Consider the following 18,958-nt stretch of genomic DNA (forward strand, 5'->3'; position numbering starts at 1 on the left):
CCTGCTTCCTCCTGGTTCCTCCTGGTTCCTCCTGGTCCCTCCTGCCTCCTTCCTCCTCCTGGTCCCTCCTGGTCCCTCCTGGTCCCTCCTGGTTCCTCCTGGTCCCTCCTGGTTCCTCCTGCCTCCTCCTGGTCCCTCCTGGTCTCTTCAGGTCCTTCGTGCTCCTTCCTCCTGGTGGTATTGAAGGAGCAGCTGCAGGAGCTCCATGCTGCCCTGCTGGCCTCCATCCTGGACATGGAGGAGTACAAGAAGGGACGCTCCTCCTCCTCTTCCTCCTCTTCCTCCTCCTCCCCCTCCTCCGGCGGGCCGACCTCCCCTCTGGACTGGACCGACGGGCTTCTGCTCCTTCACAGCTGTCCTCCTCCTCTGGACCAGCACCTCCTGGGACTGCTGGGACACTCTGCAGTAAGACTCCTTCTGTCCTTCACCTCCTGCATCCTCCTCTTCCTGATGGGGGCGTGTCATCTGTCTTCCCGCCTCAGTTAAATGTTGATAGATGATGATTTGAAATGTGATGCTGAAGTCGTTTAGAGCTGCATTGATTAGTTGATCAAAACAAACCTAATCAGCCATGTTATTGATAGTCGAGTCATCGATTAGTAAAGTTGCTGTTCCCTCCTCTTCTGCAGGAGAAGTCCAGGGAGGTGAGGAGCAGTCAGAGGAGTAGGAAGTCCAGCCTGAACTCTTCTGGTCTGCAGCAGCTTCCTACCAGGTCAGACCAGCGAGTCCTGGAGCTCTGAGCAGGTTCTGGTTCTGGTTCTGGTTCTGATTGAGATTGATCCCTGTTCTTGGTCCTCAGGCTGATCCAGTATCCTGCAGCGCCCTGCAGAGGCCGGATCTCTGTGACGAAGGAGGACCTGGCCTGTTTGGACGGCGGCGAGTTCCTCAATGACGTCATCATCGACTTCTACCTCAAGTCAGTGAGAGTTCCTCCGACTGTTGATTCTCACCTGGTGCTCACCTGTGTCAGTCGTTAGAAAGTCATTGACAGGTCTGGTTTTTACCTGTTTCACTCAGAGACTGAACTGAGCTGAACTTCCTCTCAGTCTCCACTAGAGGGGGGGTCAGTGTGCTGAATCGTCTCCTCCTGCTGCAGGTACCTCCTCCTGGAGGGAGTCGGCGGCGCTGTGGCCGAGCGGAGTCACGTCTTCAGCAGTTTCTTCTACAAACAGCTGAGCAGACGCAGAGCGGCCGGAGAGGACGACACCCCCTCCGTCCCGTAAGACAACCAATCCAAACGTCTCCTGACGATCTGAGGATCTTTGTGGACTCAGTGAATCTCCGTCTGTTTTTCAGAGATCGTCACATGAGGCATCAGAGGGTGAAGACCTGGACTCGCCACGTCGACATCTTCACACAAGACTTCCTGTTTGTGCCTGTCAATCAAGAGTAAGAGAATGACTGATTGCATGTCTCGTGTTATTAAAGCGTAGAGGAGCTTAGTGGAGGCGGTCTGTGGTCTGCTGGAGGTGGAAGTGGTTCCTTTACAAAATAAAAGCAGAGGGGTCCTGGAGGCAGCGGCGCTGAGCTCAGCTCTCTGCCCTCGGGACAGTTAAATAAAATCACCTCATCAGCGTCTCCACCTGCCAGCAGGAGAACACACTGACCGCCTCAGTCGCCTCTGCCGGGTCATTACTGATGACTTTACCAGATCTTCTCTCAGCTGTTTCATCGGTGTGTCACTGAACTCTCATTTTACCAAAACCACAAGAACCCAGGTCGTTCAGGAGCAGCTCCAAACCTTCGCCTTCATCTCTCTGCTGGTTTTCACCGTTTATTCTGAGATTTGTGACGTTGTTGTTTCATTTTCTGCTGTTACATTTCAGTTTCCTGTCATTTTTAAACCATTTTTGTTCGTTTTCTTGCTCTTTTGTATCATTTCTGTGATTTTCTTTCAGGTCGGCTCCTGATGAACTGAGTTCCTGACTGACGTGCTGTTGTTTTGTCGTAGAGCTCACTGGTACCTGGTGGTGGTGTGTTTCCCGGGTCTGGAGAAGGTTCAGTACGAGGAGCTTCAGAGCCGAACAGGTGAGCTGCTGATTGGGGTATCTGGGGTATCTGGGGCATCTGGGGCATCTGGGGCATCTGGGGTATCTGGGGCATCTGGGGCAGAGTGTTCCTTCAGTGCTGATTAAAACTCCATGTTGAGTCTTTTACACCAAACATGAAAGGATTAAATGTTCTTCTCCTATGAAGAGCAGAGCGCCAACATTTGGTTTTAGAGACATCTCTTTATTTATAGTCTATAATTAAACTTAGAAAAAACATGGTCTCTGGTTTGAGTTTGGACTCTTTCGACTTCCTGTCTGTGAACACGTCCAGCCTTGTGTCTGAGAAGAAGCCTCAGTGACTGTATGTCTTTTTCGTGTCTGTACCTGCTGCTTCTTATTAAACGCAAGAAACTGCAAGGCTTTTATTGTGAAGCAGCTACAGGAAATGCTGAGGACTGACCATGAAAAGAAATCAAGCAGTTTTTATTATTTCTTTAAATCCTTTTCTGGTTGTGACCAGATGTTTTTCCTGTTCTAATCACATTTTTCTGTTTGTCGTTCCAGGAGATTTGAGTTCTCAGTAAGTTTTAATCAGTTGGTTAGAACAGGCTAACGGGACAGCAGAGCGTTTCCTCAGTTCATAATGTGCTGCAGAAATGTCAGAAACAGGAAGGAGCAGGTCACGACAAAGACCAGGAAACCTTCAGAGAGAATTCAGACTGCTCTTCATGGAGAAGAAAACCTTTCCTGTGTCTGGGCTCCGATTTAGAAACGTGTTTCCAGATGTTCATGATTGAAAAAGAAAAAAACAGAATTCAGTTTTGACTTTTGTAAGAAAAACTGTTGAACTGCAGAAACTGCAGCTTGTTCCTGTGTTCCAGGTGGATCAGAGCGAGCGGCGGGAAAACCACACATGAGTCTGAAACCACAACGACCTCCGGTAAATACATCAGCGCATAACGCACAATCACACGCCGACTGTTTCATGTCTTAATGAACAAGACAGAAAACTACGGAAGCCCTGAGGGGCCACACAAGTGCTTGTTGTTGTAATACTCCTTTCAGCCACAAGAGGCTGAGGTGCACCACCAGTCTAAACTGCAAGTATGTTTTAATCAGTTCAGTGTCTCAGGTGAGTGACCTGCCTTCAGGTTTCCGTAGCAACACCCGAGAGCTGACATGTGAATGTGACCTTGTGTATTTCAATAAGATAACTTAATGATAATATCAATTTATTATTGTGAACACTCCACATGCAAAGACCTCCACGCCAGTGACAGTCAGAGCGGCAGCCATTTTGTTTTCAGGTTGTCTTTCTCATCCTTGTGGACGATATCACAGCAACACCCTTACAGAACTTCTTCAAATTTAGTAAAACATTCACATGGACTCAAGGATGAACTGATTAGACTTGGTGGTCAAAGGTCAAAGGTCAGTGTGACCTCAACTTCACACCAATGGTTCATATTCTCTCTGACTGGACAAAGGATGTGACCTGGAACTGGTCTGAGTGGAGGAGGAGGAGGAAGTTGTAGTTTTTAGGTGTCAATCTGAGCTGAGGTTGAACTCACATGTTATATATTTATTTGTAGTTCCAGCTGCTGTGAAACAGCTGGTTTGAGCTCTGTGTTTGCTGCTGATCAGTCATGTGAGTGTCTTCAGTCTGCGTCATGAACACCAGGTCTGTTTGGTTTTGTAGGAGTGCACTGAGCAGGGCCGTCAGAGGGACAGACTGCTGAAGAGGTGAGTCTCCGGGGCAGAGGCCGAGCCAGAGAACCTGTGAAAACCTTTATTTTGACGTAACGTGACGGTTTCCTTGATCCCCTGCAGGCCGTGCATCCTCGTCATGGACTCGCTGAAGCTGTCGTACCACGAGAACGTCTGCCGACTCCTCAGAGAGTGAGTTTCTGTCTCTCGCAGCCACAGTGTTCAGATAGAGGTGAAAAACAAACCGTCTGACGCCTCCTGCTGTTTGTAGCTACCTGCAGGTGGAGTGGGAGGTGCGCAGGGGGACGCCTCGTCTCTTCACCTCGGACAACATGAGGAGCTCCAACTGCAGAGTTCCTCAGCAGGACAACAGCAGCGACTGTGGACTGTACCTGCTGCAGTACGCCGAGAGCTTCCTGCAGGTAAACACTCACCTGATGCTGTGTGTGAGTCTCAGGGAGGGAGGGGTCAATACAACAACAACAGACAAATATAACCACAGGTGATAACTAGCTGCTGAACTAATGCATCAATTAGTTCATTATCAGTCCATCAGTCAATGAATCAATCAACCCAAAGGTTCTAGTTTCAGGACAGAGAAGATGTTTAATAGACAATGATCAGTCATTCATCATTAGCTGCTGATCAGAAGTGACTGAAAATAACAAGCTGACATCTTCAGCAGAAAGAGTCTCAGGGTTCAGACGGTCTGAGTCAGGACAGCGTCACAGTAACTTACACAGATGTTCAGGTGAATAAACGTGACCCTGCGGCTCCTTCGCCAACACAGTGAAACTTGATGCGACGCATGAAATCCAAGGCTGAGAAACACACAGCGGCTCAACATTTCTTCAAATCATTATTAGAATAAATCGAGCTCTCTGATTGGCTCCGCAGAATCCCGTTGTGCACTTCGCACTACCGGTACATTTGGACCACTGGTTTCCGCGGCAACGAGTGCGACAGAAGCGCGAGGAGATCCGGAGTCTGATAATGAGGATGCACGAGAGTCAGCAACATGACGAAGAAAACTGAGACCAAAAACCAGGAGCCATTAACTCACCTGTGCAATAAATAATTTATATTTTTCTATATTAATTTTACATTTGAATTTTTTTGCTATAATAAACTTTCTTACATAAAATGTTCAATTGTAATGTTTTGTCCCTATTTTATGAAATAAAACGTATTTATTTTGATGTTTTCAGGAGTGTGGCTCTTATTTTGTAATCAAACTGATCAATTAAATATTTACGATCAGACTGATCGTAAATATTTAATTGATTTTTTTTGTGTGTGTTTCTTAATCAACAGCAAACAAACTGATTAATAACAGATTCATGATGTTCTAATTCATGCTCATTAAATTGTTCATTTTAGTTTTGAGCCGTCAGTCTTTTTTCACAGGCTTTAATTTTGAAATTTATTGATAAAAATCAACGTACAGTAAAAATAGAATCCTTGTGAATCACTTTCTATCATCATCAATGCGTGCGAGGCGGCTCATTGTCATTTACTGTCATTGTAAACCTTCACTGGCAGAGTTGGTCCTGTGTGTCAGAGGAATGTGGCTCTTATTTTGAAACCCAGACTCGTCCAACAGAAACAAACGTTCTGTGGTTTTGGAGGGAAAATGGCTTCATGTTAAAGAGCCGAGTCGCTTCAGAAAATGTAGAATTCAATGTAAATAAAACTGAGCTGTGATGGAAAACTGTTGTACGTGATAAAACACGGGAGAGAAGCTGAACTGATTCAACAACAAGCTCCTTAATGGATCCCAGATGTGTCCTAGAAAACACAAACTTTATTTCTGTTCATTTATAAAAACACTTCTCTACGAGTGTCCAGCTGCTGAGAGCTCGCACAGAAAGATGCTGCACCACATTATATTTACATTCAGAGGGGTTCCTAATATTCTGAGGACAAAACAACAGACACATCTGGTCCAGTACGACAGCAGCTTCAGCTCAGGGACAATCAGTGTTATATAATCACATCACTATTATTATTATTCATATTTATTACTTGATAAAAATTAGATTATTTAATGTCATTACTGTTTATTTTCTGTCAATTTCATCAACAATAAAGATGATGATATTATTTATTATAATAATTATAAACATATGAGGAAAGTAATCATGATAATGGTGAAGATGGGGATAATATTGAATTAAAATTACATTTTAATTTAAAGAAATAATTTGATAAGTAAATGTATAGATAATAACAATAATAACGATGTGGCAATTTCACAGATAATCATTATATAATAGTTATTATTGATAATTACAGTCGCAGCAGCTGCTGGTTCTAGTAATGAGATAATTTCCAGCTTAATGAAGTAAGTAGTTAATTAATAGTTAATCAGTGTTGATGGATCAGAGTTGTCTCCCGGTGAGGAGAGTGTGTCCTTGTCTAAGCTGAGGTCAAAGGTCACAGGGTTACTGTGTGTGTGTGTGTGTGTGTGTGTGTGTTTCAGGTTCTTTTATCATTTGTTCATTTTAACTGACACACAGCGTTTCTGTTGTGTGGTTTGTGTGCATTCAACTCTGTGTGTGTGTGTGTGTGTGTGTGTGTGTGTGTGTGTGTGTGTGTGTGTGTGTGTGTGTGTGTGTGTTGGCTGCTTCGGTAATCTTGTGGTTTTATTCGAGCGCCCCGCTGTGGACCAATCAGCTTACAGCTCATTAACTGGATCAGACTGGAGGGGTACAACAACAACAACCACAACACAAAACAGGTCCTCCTGAGAATAATATTTTTATTAATTATTTATTTATAATTATCATTATATTAATTATTAATCAGCGTTACACTTTATTTCAACCCCATTTAGAATTTGTGATAAATATATAAACATAAACACAGTCAGTATAAAGTAGTTGTAAGCAGATGTAGGGATGTTTTAATGTGTTTGTAAATTCATATGAAGCATGAATAATATATAATATAATGATAATAATAATAATAATATGTAATAGATGGTTGATAAAATAAGGTAGTTGTACTCACACTCAATGATGTATTTAATGAGGTTTGAACACGTGTATAAAAAGTTTAAACCCAACAGTGAATGAATGTGTTCATTTATCATTTATTATGTTTTTATGTCAGGAAATCACGCTATAGTGGCCTGGTCTGACCCTGGTCTGGCTCTAGTCTGGCTCTAGTCTGGCTCTAGTCTGGTCCTGGTCTGGCTCTAGTCTGGTCCTGGTCTGGCTCTGGTCTGGTTCTGGTCTGGTCCTGGTCTGGCTCTGGTCTGGCTCTAGTCTGGTCCTGGTCTGGCTCTGGTCTGGCTCTGGTCTGGCTCTAGTCTGGTCCTGGTCTGGCTCTGGTCTGGCTCTGGTCTGGCTCTGGTCTGGCTCTGGTCTGGCTCTGGTCTGGCTCTAGTCTGGTCCTGGTCTGGCTCTGGTCTGGCTCTAGTCTGGCTCTAGTCTGGCCCAGGTCTGGCAGTCGTCGTGGTGTGGTCGTGTTTAGCCCTGTAGAGGAGGCTAATCTGAGCAGTGGGAGGTTAAGATTAGACGGTTTACAGCCCCTATGAAGACTCCATCCTGTCTCCCAAAAATAATCTGAGTCCTGAAGATGGAAAACTGATCCTGATCCCTGCTGGACTCTGAAGGATCCGTCTGGGAGATGTGGAGGACTCAGTAGTTTCAGTGTTGGTTTCAAACACACCGTAAACAGTTGTAATTACAGCGTCAGCACCTTTAATCACTTTTACTAATGACATTTGTGTGATTTCAGAACATTTTCCTCTCCTTCCTGTTTATCCCATCATCCAATAAAAGATGTCCGCCACTGTTGACTCTGTGATGCAGAGGGGCGGGGGGGGGTCATGGGTCACAGTCTGGATGAGGACGGGTCTAATTATAGGAAACTGATCGATAGCAGCAGTTCAGATTCTAATTTAACGACCCATCTGTTTGAATGTGATAATATAATATTATATGTATAATATAATATATAATAATGATTATATGATTGATTTTATATGGATGGTCGTTTTTTATCAATATTCAAACTGATGAAGTGAAAACAGGTGAAAACTGACAGAACACTCCATTATCACCTTTGACCTTTTAATGTGTCATGTGACCTTGCAGCGTCTTTCAGGTAATCCACTCTGATCAGTCTGCCGTGAAGACCACCTGGCCGACTCCCGGCTCCGTCGGCACTGATTGGGATCCCGGCTGGATCCCGGCTGGATCCCGGCTGGATCCCGGCTGGATCGCAGTAAGTAATCCAGCCAGATTTTGGATTTCTGTAACAGATATTAGGACAATGTTCATGTTGATTATTATTCATTATATGTTTTACACTGACCTCAGCTTACACCTACATTTTACTGTTATAAACCATTTATTACATGTTTATATGCTGATTACACAGACTGAATATAAAGAGTTACTTACTAATAATCATTAATCATTCTTTAATTTCATTTAGATAAATTTATGGGCTAAAGATCAGATGAATTATGATTTGAACACATTTGTAAGAACCAGTCTGAAGTTGTGTGTCACCAGTTTTTGGACTAGAGCATGTGCCACTTACACTGGTGAATCATGGGAAATTAACCATTTCAGAGCTGTAGCAGCGCCCAGGTATGAACTCACTTGTCACACCTGAAGTCTCTGACATTAATTATCAGTTAGATTCAGGTTTTTGAAGCTGATCTGTATGAAATGAGCCTGTTTGTGTGAATAATCAGCATGTAATTTGACTTCCTGTCAGCAGGGCTGAGCGGTGGCTCTGGTACACCGTGGCTCTGACAGTCATCCACTCCAGCAGCTTAACAAATAGGATTAGAGCAAAGAGAAAAAATCTCCAGCACCAGCAGCAAAGTCCCATCTGCTCACCTGAGCCCGGCGACGCCGCGTCAGGACCGTCTTGAGATTTCCTCTCTGAGTTTTCTGACAAATGCCATGCGGAGCAGTGGATGGACGACCGTGAGAAGGAGGCCGCTGATGAGCTGAGGAGGTGGGAATAAGAAGCAGCGAGTCCGGGCCGGAGCTTTGGAGGAGACTTCTGGAGAAATGGCTGGACAGCGTGGGAGGTTGATGCTGTGGGCGCTCGGGGCCGTGCTGCTTTCAGGGTACATGTTCATGGAAACAGGTCAGTGTGAAGGTCTTCGATGTTTCTGTTTGTCTCCCTGGTGGAAGAAGCTTTTAGTAACAGCAGCAGCTCACTGACGTAAAGTCCCGCTGAAGTTCTGATAAAATGATCCACAGCTCCTGAAATGAAACCATGGGAGAGGTTTACAGAGGAAACTGCAGCGATTAGTCGCTCAATCGATTAGTTGATTGATAGAAAATCATCAGGAAATGGTTGTGAGTCATGATCCCAGCCTCATCGGTTTGAAACAAGGGAGTTAAAGATGTCACATTGGGAAGGACTGTTTTCCTTACATTTTATAGCCAAACGATTAATTGATCAACAGAAATTTAACCATCTAACCTACCAACTATTTCAATAATCAAACAATGATTTTAGTTGATTTTACTGAAAAAATCCTTAAACATTTTTCTGGATACAGCTTCATGAATATGACGTTTAATGGTTTGTCTTTGTTGGTAACATCTGTGAACCGTTGGTGAGACGTCTCTCTGACCTTTGGGATGTTGGAAGTTATATTTGCTTTTTTACTGTTTCTGACATTTTATAGACAAAAGATTCATTTCCTAATAAAAAAAACCCACAGGCAGATAAATAATGGCTGGTTGCAGCAGGAGCTGGCTGCATTTCAACCTACAAAATGAATCAGTAAAGTAACTGTAGCTGTAAAATAATACTGAAGGTGTGTTCAGTAAACGTCTCACTGCGTCTCTCTGGGTTTTGGGATGACTCGTAGGTGCCACTCGTGACTGGAAGCTGGATTCGGAGCAGCATGGACATTTGGGCGAACCGACGGCAGACTCAGGCCAGCTTTTATACCGACGTCACGCGGCGCTGACTCGAAGGAAACGGAACATCTTGTTTCCCAGCGGCGTCAAGCTTTGCACTCAGGAGACGTTCGACCAAGCTGTCACCAACCACCTGAGCTACTTTCACCTCAGAGGTTCGTCTGAGTTTCATGTTTCATGTGTTCGAGGAGGCGAGAAACGTCTATCTTTAACACTGGAGGTATTTCACAGAAGCCCTTATCCAAACAGACTTACGAGCTTAAACTCCAAGTCTGCTGTCATTAAAGGCAGCCGATCCCACAGAGGTCAGAGGTCATGCAGAGCCAAAAACACTGAAAACATGACCTTCTTAACCCGCCTCCGCTTCCTTTGGTTTTTTGCTTCAATGCTTCAGTTTGTTGTGTGTCTGAGATGTAGAGAGAAAGATCAATGACAACTCTCTGTGCTGAGGAAGACCATGTGATGTGATTGAAAGCCCCAGAACAGTTACTCGTTGCTGTTTGCTGATCTTAAACTGCAGTTGTCAGTTTCAGAAGATGTTTACCTATTTATCTTGATTCATATTTGAGCCACAAAGATCATTGAAATGTTTCGGTTCCTTTGTTTTCACTCACTGAGACGAGTCTCCAAATTAATCTAAAACATCCGACGACTTCTCTGGAATCAGATATCACGTTCTTCGCTGTACACAATAGATTAAATACATTCCTGCTTATATGATCATCAGATCTCGTTAATTCAGAACAACAGCAGGAATTGATTTATTTATTTCTGAAGTGAATGTATTTCACTTGCTAGTCAAAGATATAAAGTAAGGTGACGGTTTAAAACTTCAAATGATGATGAATCTGTACACCTGACAGCAACTCTGAAGCGTGGTGACCTGAAAGTCTTATATATGTAAATAGGGAACTTCTGCAACTGTTGGACCAACTCTCTGAACCATGTTTGATTTCCAGTGTTAGAGGGAGTTCAGCTGCTGGAGGAGTCGAGCTCTTAGGAAACATCTGTGAATTTATCCATCAGTCCAGACAAAAAGCTGCAGCAGCATCAGTGGTAAATAATCATGGTCCACATCCTTCCTGCAGGAAACAGGTCTTACATCATGTCGTCTTTGTCCAGGTCTCTGCTGACGACCGTCAGTGTCTGGTTAAACTCAGTGAACATGCAGTTCAAAGGTCATCAGATACCAGATGACTGCAGGTCAGACCCAGATGGAACAAGGTTCTGGTCCAGGTCTGGTTTGTCTCATGATGTCACCAGCTGTTCTCTCTCAGGACGAGGCTCGTGACTCGTGTGTGTGTCTCAGTGTGTCAGGAGACGGTGTGGGAGGCCTTTAAGATCTTCTGGGACCGGCTGCCGGAGCGGGACGAGTACCAGGACTGGGTCGGTCGCTGCATGGACGGCTCCGTCAGCGTCATGGACATCGGCAGCTTCTTCAGCCAATCAGAGGAGCACATCGACCTCATCAGGAGCGTGAGTCCGCCATTTTGTTTTCTCTGATGTAAAACCAGCAGCTTTCTCTGTTTTGACTGTGATTGTTCTTTATTTCATTTTAACTCATATGACACAAACTGTAAAAAACTCATCGTTCACATATCACAGAAAAACAAGGCAGGATGAATGATTAATGATAATTAATCATGTTTATCTCAGATCAATCAAGTCTTTGGGTCTTTAAACCAAAGATTAAAAGTTTATTATTTTAAAATCTTCATAAAATATCCACAGTTCACAATTCATCTCCAGTTTGTCTGTCATGTAGAGAGCTGATCAAAACACAAAAATACACTCAAAGTTGTAATATTGACATTTAAGGTGTATTGATTGGTCATCAATCATACTTTCAGTTACATGCAACAAAACATTCCACCTTAAAAGATGGCAGAGGTAACATCACCATAGAAACGAGCCTTAAGTTAACGGTTGTCATGTTCTCTGCTGACGATGTGCGTCTGTCTTTCAGAGAGTTGCCATGGCAGCCGAACAGGTGATGAACAGGTGAGTGTGCGACTGTGTGACGGCTGTTCCAGATTCAGATGTTGTTGTGTTGATGAAACTATTCAAACATATCGATGTAACAGTGACTGACGTGTGTGTCGAGGATCTGAATTCAGTTTTATATATCAACATTTTAAATCTCCTGTTTCCTTCAACTACACTGAAGGTGCAGAGTCAGAAAACTCTTAATGCACCCATCGACACGTTGTCACGGCATCAGCAGGAAATGAGGGCACACACACACACACACACACACACACACACACACACACACACACGATGAGGCAGAGGTGTGATTAACTCTGAACCTGAACCTTTGGGTCATTTAAGATAAATAATGTCTGTACAGCTTCAGAAGTGATGGACCAGGTGAGCTTGTGGGTGGTTTCAGAGCTAGGTGGTTCATTAACTAAAGGTCTCTGGTCGTGTTCTGACACCTGTGCTGTGTTTGGTCACCTGCTGCAGTGTGCCCGTCACGTCAGGCTCTCCTCCGTGCAGGTAGGCCTGCAGACACCAAACACACACCTACAGAGCTGGAGTCAGTTCAGGAACAACACACGACTGTGTCTCTTATCAACACGCAGAACAGAGTCACACACACAAATCAATAATAGAGATGTTTTACAAGTGAAACTATCACAAGAGCTTTGCTGCTTCCTTCACGCTCAGCCAGACGACCTGTGTGTGTGTGTGTGCGTGTGTGTGTGTGTGTGTGTGTGTGTGTGCGTGTGTGTGTGCGTGTGTGTGTGCGTGTGTGTGTGTGTGTGTGTGTGTGTGTGGTTTCTGTTAGCGCTCAGTGTAACAGCGCCTTGATCCAGCTGTGTCGGAGTGGCTGCATAATAATGAATTTAAAGGGGAACGCCAACTATTTTAAGGACTCGCAGATGTTTGTTGATAGTTAATGAGACTCCATGTTTGTTGACTTATAGAGTTTATGTGAGAGTTCCCGCGTCCAAAGTGTTGATGGAATATGAAGGTTGTTTTAGTGTCTCTTTGACGTGTTGTTGGAAACAGCAAGAACATAAAGGAACTCTTAAAATAGGTGAAATTCCCCTTTAAAAATCATCAATAATCTTCTGCTCTATTCTGCTTTCGCACAGCTCACTGACTTTACTGATGCAGGACTCACGTCTAACACAAGTTTTATTCTCTATTATTATTTAGTTATTTTGATATTTTAATGACTGATTTTAATTATTTGATAACACCCATGTTCTTGATTAATTAATCGTCTGTTTAGTCTTTGTAGTTTTTAATTTTAAGTCCAAACATATTCGATATTTACTGTCAGCTGATGGTGGAGCTCTAAACTGATCTTAAAATGCTTCATGTGCTTCTACTTGTGGTTGAAGGATTTTCTCTCTTCCTCCTGCAGCTCTGAAGAAACGACGGACCAGACTGGAGACTCGGTGACGGAGCCAGGTAAACACTTCTCACCTTGACATGTGTAGAGGCCGTTTCAGTTTGAGGTGAAGACACTCTCAGATTCTGCTTCGTCTGCAGCTGCAGGGACGTTTAAATAAAAGCAGAGTGTTCTAGTTAACAAAGACCTGTGGGGAGAACTAAGTGCCACTTACTTCACACGTCCTCCATATTTAAAATCTACCAGGTGATGTATATATGTCTTTTTATCACAGTCTAAATTTGTTTTTATCCCAGATGAAATTTAAATTGTAAATAATATAATACTTTAAAAGCTGGGAAGTGTATCTTTACTGAGGGACTTAAGCTGACACCAGATGGGTAATATCATCTTATTGGTGACCCACTGAAAGTCTTCACAACACCCCTGATGGACGAGGAGCCAGACTTTAAGAAACAAACCTTAACGTCTGTCCAAGTTGTAAAGTCTGTCGTCTGCAGTCCCTCACCTTAGACCCCGATCTGTCTTATGTGAGGGAGGAGTGGGTGCAGGAGGCTGATTCCCGTCACACGCTCTGCGCTCAGAATAGATCTGTAAGCCTATTTACAGGCAGCAGTCTGGTCAATGGAGGGAGGCTGAGCAGAGGACCAACAGCAGAGATGTAGACGTGACTGAGTTAGTGCAGGACAAGTATCAGGGTTAGTGAGATCACAGCTACAGGTGCTGCCAACGTGGGGCCGGAGGCAAAGTCATATGTCTCTAAAACAGCAACACTAAGTCTTCTCACTCAACAGACACAAATACAACTAATTATTTATTCATTCATCACACCTTCGAGTCTTTAGAGAGGGAGGCTTTAGAGTTTAACTGCCTAACAGGCCAGTTTAGAGATGAGTTGTTTGTTCATGTGGATACCATGGAAGATGTCCAGTGGAGCTTTAGGCAGAGTCCTGTTAGCTAACAGCTGTAGAGTTCACAGTTCAGACATAATCAGTTTCCTCATTCTGTCATTTTACAGGGGAGGACGGTATCGTCATCTCAACTCACCAAGACAATCCTCCACCAGGCTTTGAGGTCACAGCTTGGAGTCCTCCACTCTCAGCCACCGGCGGGTCAGTCGAAGACGCTCCTGCAACGCCGTTCGCTAAGATTCCTGTGGATTTGACTGTTGCTGCTGCGCCAATAGACTCTGAGGACGTCCAGGAGTCTGGAGGTGGCGTCACTTCAGAAAGTCAACCTTCAGTCGTCACTGACGCTGAGATTCCCTCAGAGTCTGAGGATGGAGATGTTGCGGACATGGCTGAGGATACTGTGGAGGTTGATGACTCTGTTACCCACAAGCCCTTTGATGGGAAAGAAGACACAACTGTCCCAGATACAACAAAGGAGGAGACTGTGGACTCTGTAGAGGAAGATGACACGATCCTTGATTTCACTCCTGAAGAGGTGGATGTTCCTGATTCAGAAGTGATTCAAGTTACCCCACAAGGTGAGGAGCCACCCTCAGAAGCTGTGGCTAAAGAGGTCCTCACAGAGGCTTCTGTTGTGGTTCTGACAAAGCCCACTACAGCACCTGTGACAGAGGCTGTCACAGTGGAGGAGTTAGGGCAGGGAGTATCTCCAGAACCTGGTGCTGAGGCTCTGCCGGATGTCGTGACTGTGGCAGTCCCAGAGACATCTGTCGAAGTCAGCGTGGGCCGAGAAGTTGAAGAAATTCCAGACAATTCTTTGGATATCATCCCAGAGGAAACCTTGACTGATGAGGTTTTAGAGGAACCCACTGAGGATCCACCAGAGCTAATCACAGAAACAGCACCAGATGAACCAGATCTAGTTGAGGCAGCAATTCTTGAAGAACCTGAATCACCAGCAGAACACCCTTCAGAGGAAATCCCAACTGTATTTCTGATAACAGATCCAGATTCAGAAGAAGATAAAACATTCATGAATGTGACTCCAGAACAAGAGCATGTCTCAGATGAAGAAGAAGCTCCATCCCAGGCCTCTATTCTGATGACAACAGACAAGACAGAAGTAAAACTCAGTGAAGACTTTACAGAGGACAAAACACCAGAAGACGAACTGACACTAGTGGCCGAGGTTACTCCTGAGCCTGTTGTCGTGATCTTACAAGATGACAAGGATGAAGATACTGAGGAGATAACACCAGATATTACAGCAGTACAAATAGAGTTAACAGAGGAAGAAACACCTGACCAAACTGTCACAGAAGAAGAAGCAGTGGAAGCAACAGACAAGCCAGAAGAAGAGGTAGAAGAAGAAATCAAACACAAAGAAGCTACAGGTGTTTCTGAAGATAAGATTACTGAAGCAAAGTCTCCTGCGGGGGAAACAACAAAGACAGAAACAGCTGAAGAAGAAGAAGAGGAAGACGGGGAAATGGTGGAAACGGCAGAAGAACAACTACCTGAGGAAGCAGAGGGGGCAACAGTTACTGTGGAGGAACCGGGTGAAGCTGCATTAGAGCCAGTGAAGACAGCAGATACACAAGAAGACGAAACAACAATAGAGCCGACAGGAGAACCTACGGACGGTGGAGAGGAAACACCTGACGCACCTATAGAACCAGTGGAGGAGGAAACAGAAGAAACTGTAGAAGAACCAGAACCTGCAGAAGAAACCGTGGACACAACAGAGACAACAGAAGGTGCTGTTAAAGAAACAGAACCTGCACAAGAACCAGAACCTGAAGAAGAAATTGTAGAAGAGACAGAACCCACGGAAAAACCAGGTCAAGATGTAGAACCCATAGAGGAAATTGGAGAAGAGACAGAACCCACAGAAGAACATGAAGTAGTACCTGATGAGGATAAAACTGATCCTGACGTTACATTTGTGGATAAAACTCAAGAAGCAGTCGGAGGCGAAGCATCAGAGGAGAGAACGGAGGAAGAAGAAGAAGGTTTTGGAGAACCTGAAGCAGAGGGAACTAAACCAGAAGTTACAGAGGAGGTCACACCAGAGATCCGCTCAGAGTCTGATGAGGAGATCACTCCTGTTGTTGTTGTTGTTCCAGAGGACACTGAGGGATTGTTGCCAGGGACTGAAGTGGAGGAAACACCTGAACCACAGGTCACAGTGGAACTTCCTGGAGACTCTGAGGAAGAAACCTCCAGGGAGAGTGCGAGTACCACCCAGGTGGTTGAGCTTCCAAGTCAGGTCCCAGATCCTGGATACTTTCCAGAGGGTGAAGAAGAAACTGTCCCAGAGGCTCCAAGTGAAACATCTCCGGAGGTTGTGACTCAAACCCGTCCAGGAACGACTTCAGAGGTAGAAACCCTTGAGGAGCTTGCCCCAGAGGTCGCCCCTGAGGAGGATGGCGCTCCGAGTGAAGACAGCGTTGCTCCCGCGGAGGTTCCTCTAGAAGACGATGAGGGTATCTCTGTTGAAGATGCAGGGAAATTGATGACGGAGGCTCCAGCTGAAGTCCCGTCTGAAACCACCCCAGAATCTGTTGTGGACGTTACTGCGGCGAGTACCGCCATGGAAGAGACGACCCCTGGTGCCTCTTTGGAAGTCACGACCAAGTACGTAGTGGAGTACAACAACGGAAACTTCCCCGATCTAACGGAAAGGCCTCGCGATGTCGAGGACAACTTACTGGGAAACAACGGCTTCGGGTTTGAGGATGAGGAGGAGAACTCGGTGAGTAATGGTAGAATATCTGAATACACACTGATACACACACTTCCTTTTCAGGACCAATACTGATTTCTGTGCGTGTCCCTGCACGTTCAGATCGCTAACGAGATAGACGACACCTTGTTGCGGCCCCCGAGGCCCCTGAAGGACCAGGTGGTGGAGCTGAGCATCAAGCTGAGAGGAGAAACCTACAACGACGCGCTGAGAGACCCGAGCAGCTTCCACTACCAGCAGCTGGCCAGACACTTCACACACAAGGTGAGACCATTTAACAAGGCGCCGCTTCACCCACACCACGAGTTACACTTTTACCTTGTGATATGTTCCAACCATCGTCAACAATAATTCCTCATGTTAGTCTGGGGTTACCCGTGCGCCAGCCGCCTGAAGCTCTTTTCTACATGGACACAGCCACTAGATTGATCGAGGGTCTTCCAGATCAAAGGGAATGTGTGCTTCCTGTTTCAGACGTCAGCTGGAGCTTCGCATGTTCATTAATTTGAGTCATAAAGTCTCAGGATGAGTGTAAGTGTGTTGCTCATGTTAAGAAGAGCAACAACAAACTAAAGATGTTTTCATGTGAATTAAATGAAGCCGTGTGTCAGTCTGACTCACGTCGCTGTCGTCATGTTGTTTGTAGAGAACCATGAGTGCACTGAGCTGCGGTTTGTTTATCAGCCAGTTTTTGTGATTCTTGTGGTTCCTGCCTTCACCCCCCCCCCCCCTCACTCCTTCTGTCATTTCTCCTCCTTTACTCTTCTCTCTGACGTCCAGGATGCACGCTCATTACCAAATTGACTTGCTTTGTGGTTTCCTACAAACTGCAGACTCAGGAGTTTGGCTCTGCTTTAAAGGCCTTCGCCTGTTTTTCACGCATTAAGGATCTTTACGCTGTAAAGCTCAGTTTCCTCGGCCCTGCCAGCGAGCGGCTATACAAGCCGCCGAGGCAGAAACGGGGCTGGAAAACTTCAGAGGACCTACAGTATACGAGCAGTGAGTCACTGCGAGTTGGTGGAAAAACGACGGCTGCCAGGAAAGCAGAGAGCGCCGGTGTGTTCCCGTACCGCTGGGAGGTTTTCAGGCTCAGTGACGCGGGAAACCGGTTTATGGTTTGAACGCCGGGGTCAGGGTCATTAATGAGGGAATATGAAGTGGATAACAGGGCTAATAGAAGCAGCAGGAGTTTGACTTGAGCAGAGCAGAGTGCAGCCACGGGCCGCTGACATCTGAACAATAAGAGTTTACTAGAGACACATTGAAACTCCATCATTCATAATCATGACGTCACTGCTCTCACATCTTACATGTTGCCTCTCTGTGCTGATCCTGATGAAGACACACGGATCAGGACATCCAGCTGTTCTTCTTCTCATCACTAACAACTGCACTGCAGCCAGCTGACAACATGTGTATGTCATAAAATCAACATAAACATGACTGGTTGCCCTCACAGTCCGACACACAGTGGTTGTCATGTCGTCAGACTCTGAACAGGATGAAGCTGCTGCTGAAGATCATCAGTTCAGCAGCAGCAGCTTCACACTGATCCGTCAAACACAGGTGGTGATGTCACTGACACGGCTGATGTTTGTCCAGGTAACTGCAGACTCAGCTGTTATAGAGACAGATCACACAGAAGCTGACATCACATGACCAAACTCAGACTAAACTATCCCTCCCGTCTTTAACGTCCAGATTGAAGACGCCTTCGAGAGGCTGCCGGGCTTCAAGAACGTCTACATCGTCGAATTCAGGTGAGGGCTGTTGGACACATCGCTCACATTCAGATTTAAACGTGTTTAATTATACAGTCTAATTACCCTCAGCAGGTGGAGCTTGTTATAACAGCCTTTACTTTGTGTCTGTCCTCAGGCCACAGAAGGACCTGGAGCGGTAAGTCTGACACACTGTCCTCAGTTTACCTCCTGATGTTTCTGACCCAGTTCATCTCTGGACCCTGAACATCTGTGTGAACTCTTTACCTGTAGCTTTAACATCTGTATGAACTCTTTACTGTAGCTGTGAGGTCTTAGAGACGACTTGGTGTTTTCACGTTCTCCCTTCAGATGAAGGGTCATACGATGGTGGTTGAAGAGCTCTGAAACTGGTCCGATAAATTCACTTTACTGCTCAGTCCGCCATCCCTTCACTGTGCAAGGCATGATGGGAAATTCAGATCCTGAATCCTGAACCTCAGACCTGAACCACATGTTGACCTTGTGACTACATGGAGACAGATAGAGTGATCAGACTGTAGTTGGTTTACAGGGAAGTTCAGAGGGATTTCTTCACCTGGTGGCCGTGTCCCCACAGACAACCACCCCCCACCC

The 18,958-nt window shown here is 45.2% G+C and overlaps 2 protein-coding genes across 2 annotated transcripts in view; both read left to right on the forward strand.

Moving 5' to 3' along the window:
* The window catches only part of senp7b (SUMO specific peptidase 7b), a 15,633-nt gene extending 10,736 nt beyond the window's left edge, over positions 1–4,897 (forward strand). The window contains exons 12-22 of the mRNA XM_023396469.2: positions 152–405; positions 630–712; positions 800–916; positions 1,097–1,219; positions 1,297–1,389; positions 1,952–2,028; positions 2,873–2,931; positions 3,691–3,734; positions 3,822–3,890; positions 3,970–4,120; positions 4,596–4,897. Coding sequence (XP_023252237.1) covers positions 152–405; positions 630–712; positions 800–916; positions 1,097–1,219; positions 1,297–1,389; positions 1,952–2,028; positions 2,873–2,931; positions 3,691–3,734; positions 3,822–3,890; positions 3,970–4,120; positions 4,596–4,733 — 1,208 coding nt within the window. The 3' untranslated portion in view covers positions 4,734–4,897. The remainder of the gene's footprint in view (positions 1–151; positions 406–629; positions 713–799; positions 917–1,096; positions 1,220–1,296; positions 1,390–1,951; positions 2,029–2,872; positions 2,932–3,690; positions 3,735–3,821; positions 3,891–3,969; positions 4,121–4,595) is intronic.
* A 3,559-nt stretch (positions 4,898–8,456) lies between these two features.
* Positions 8,457–18,958, forward strand: part of LOC111646904 (uncharacterized) — a 22,434-nt gene continuing 11,932 nt past the window's right edge. The window contains exons 1-9 of the mRNA XM_023396487.2: positions 8,457–8,813; positions 9,550–9,756; positions 10,911–11,077; positions 11,568–11,602; positions 12,978–13,024; positions 13,984–16,631; positions 16,725–16,886; positions 18,324–18,382; positions 18,501–18,521. Coding sequence (XP_023252255.1) covers positions 8,735–8,813; positions 9,550–9,756; positions 10,911–11,077; positions 11,568–11,602; positions 12,978–13,024; positions 13,984–16,631; positions 16,725–16,886; positions 18,324–18,382; positions 18,501–18,521 — 3,425 coding nt within the window. The 5' untranslated portion in view covers positions 8,457–8,734. The remainder of the gene's footprint in view (positions 8,814–9,549; positions 9,757–10,910; positions 11,078–11,567; positions 11,603–12,977; positions 13,025–13,983; positions 16,632–16,724; positions 16,887–18,323; positions 18,383–18,500; positions 18,522–18,958) is intronic.

This window comes from Seriola lalandi, unplaced genomic scaffold (assembly GCF_002814215.2).
Source record: "Seriola lalandi dorsalis isolate HSWRI2012SDOR001 ecotype SW California unplaced genomic scaffold, Sedor1 jcf7180002054977, whole genome shotgun sequence".
Taxonomy (NCBI): domain Eukaryota; kingdom Metazoa; phylum Chordata; class Actinopteri; order Carangiformes; family Carangidae; genus Seriola; species Seriola lalandi.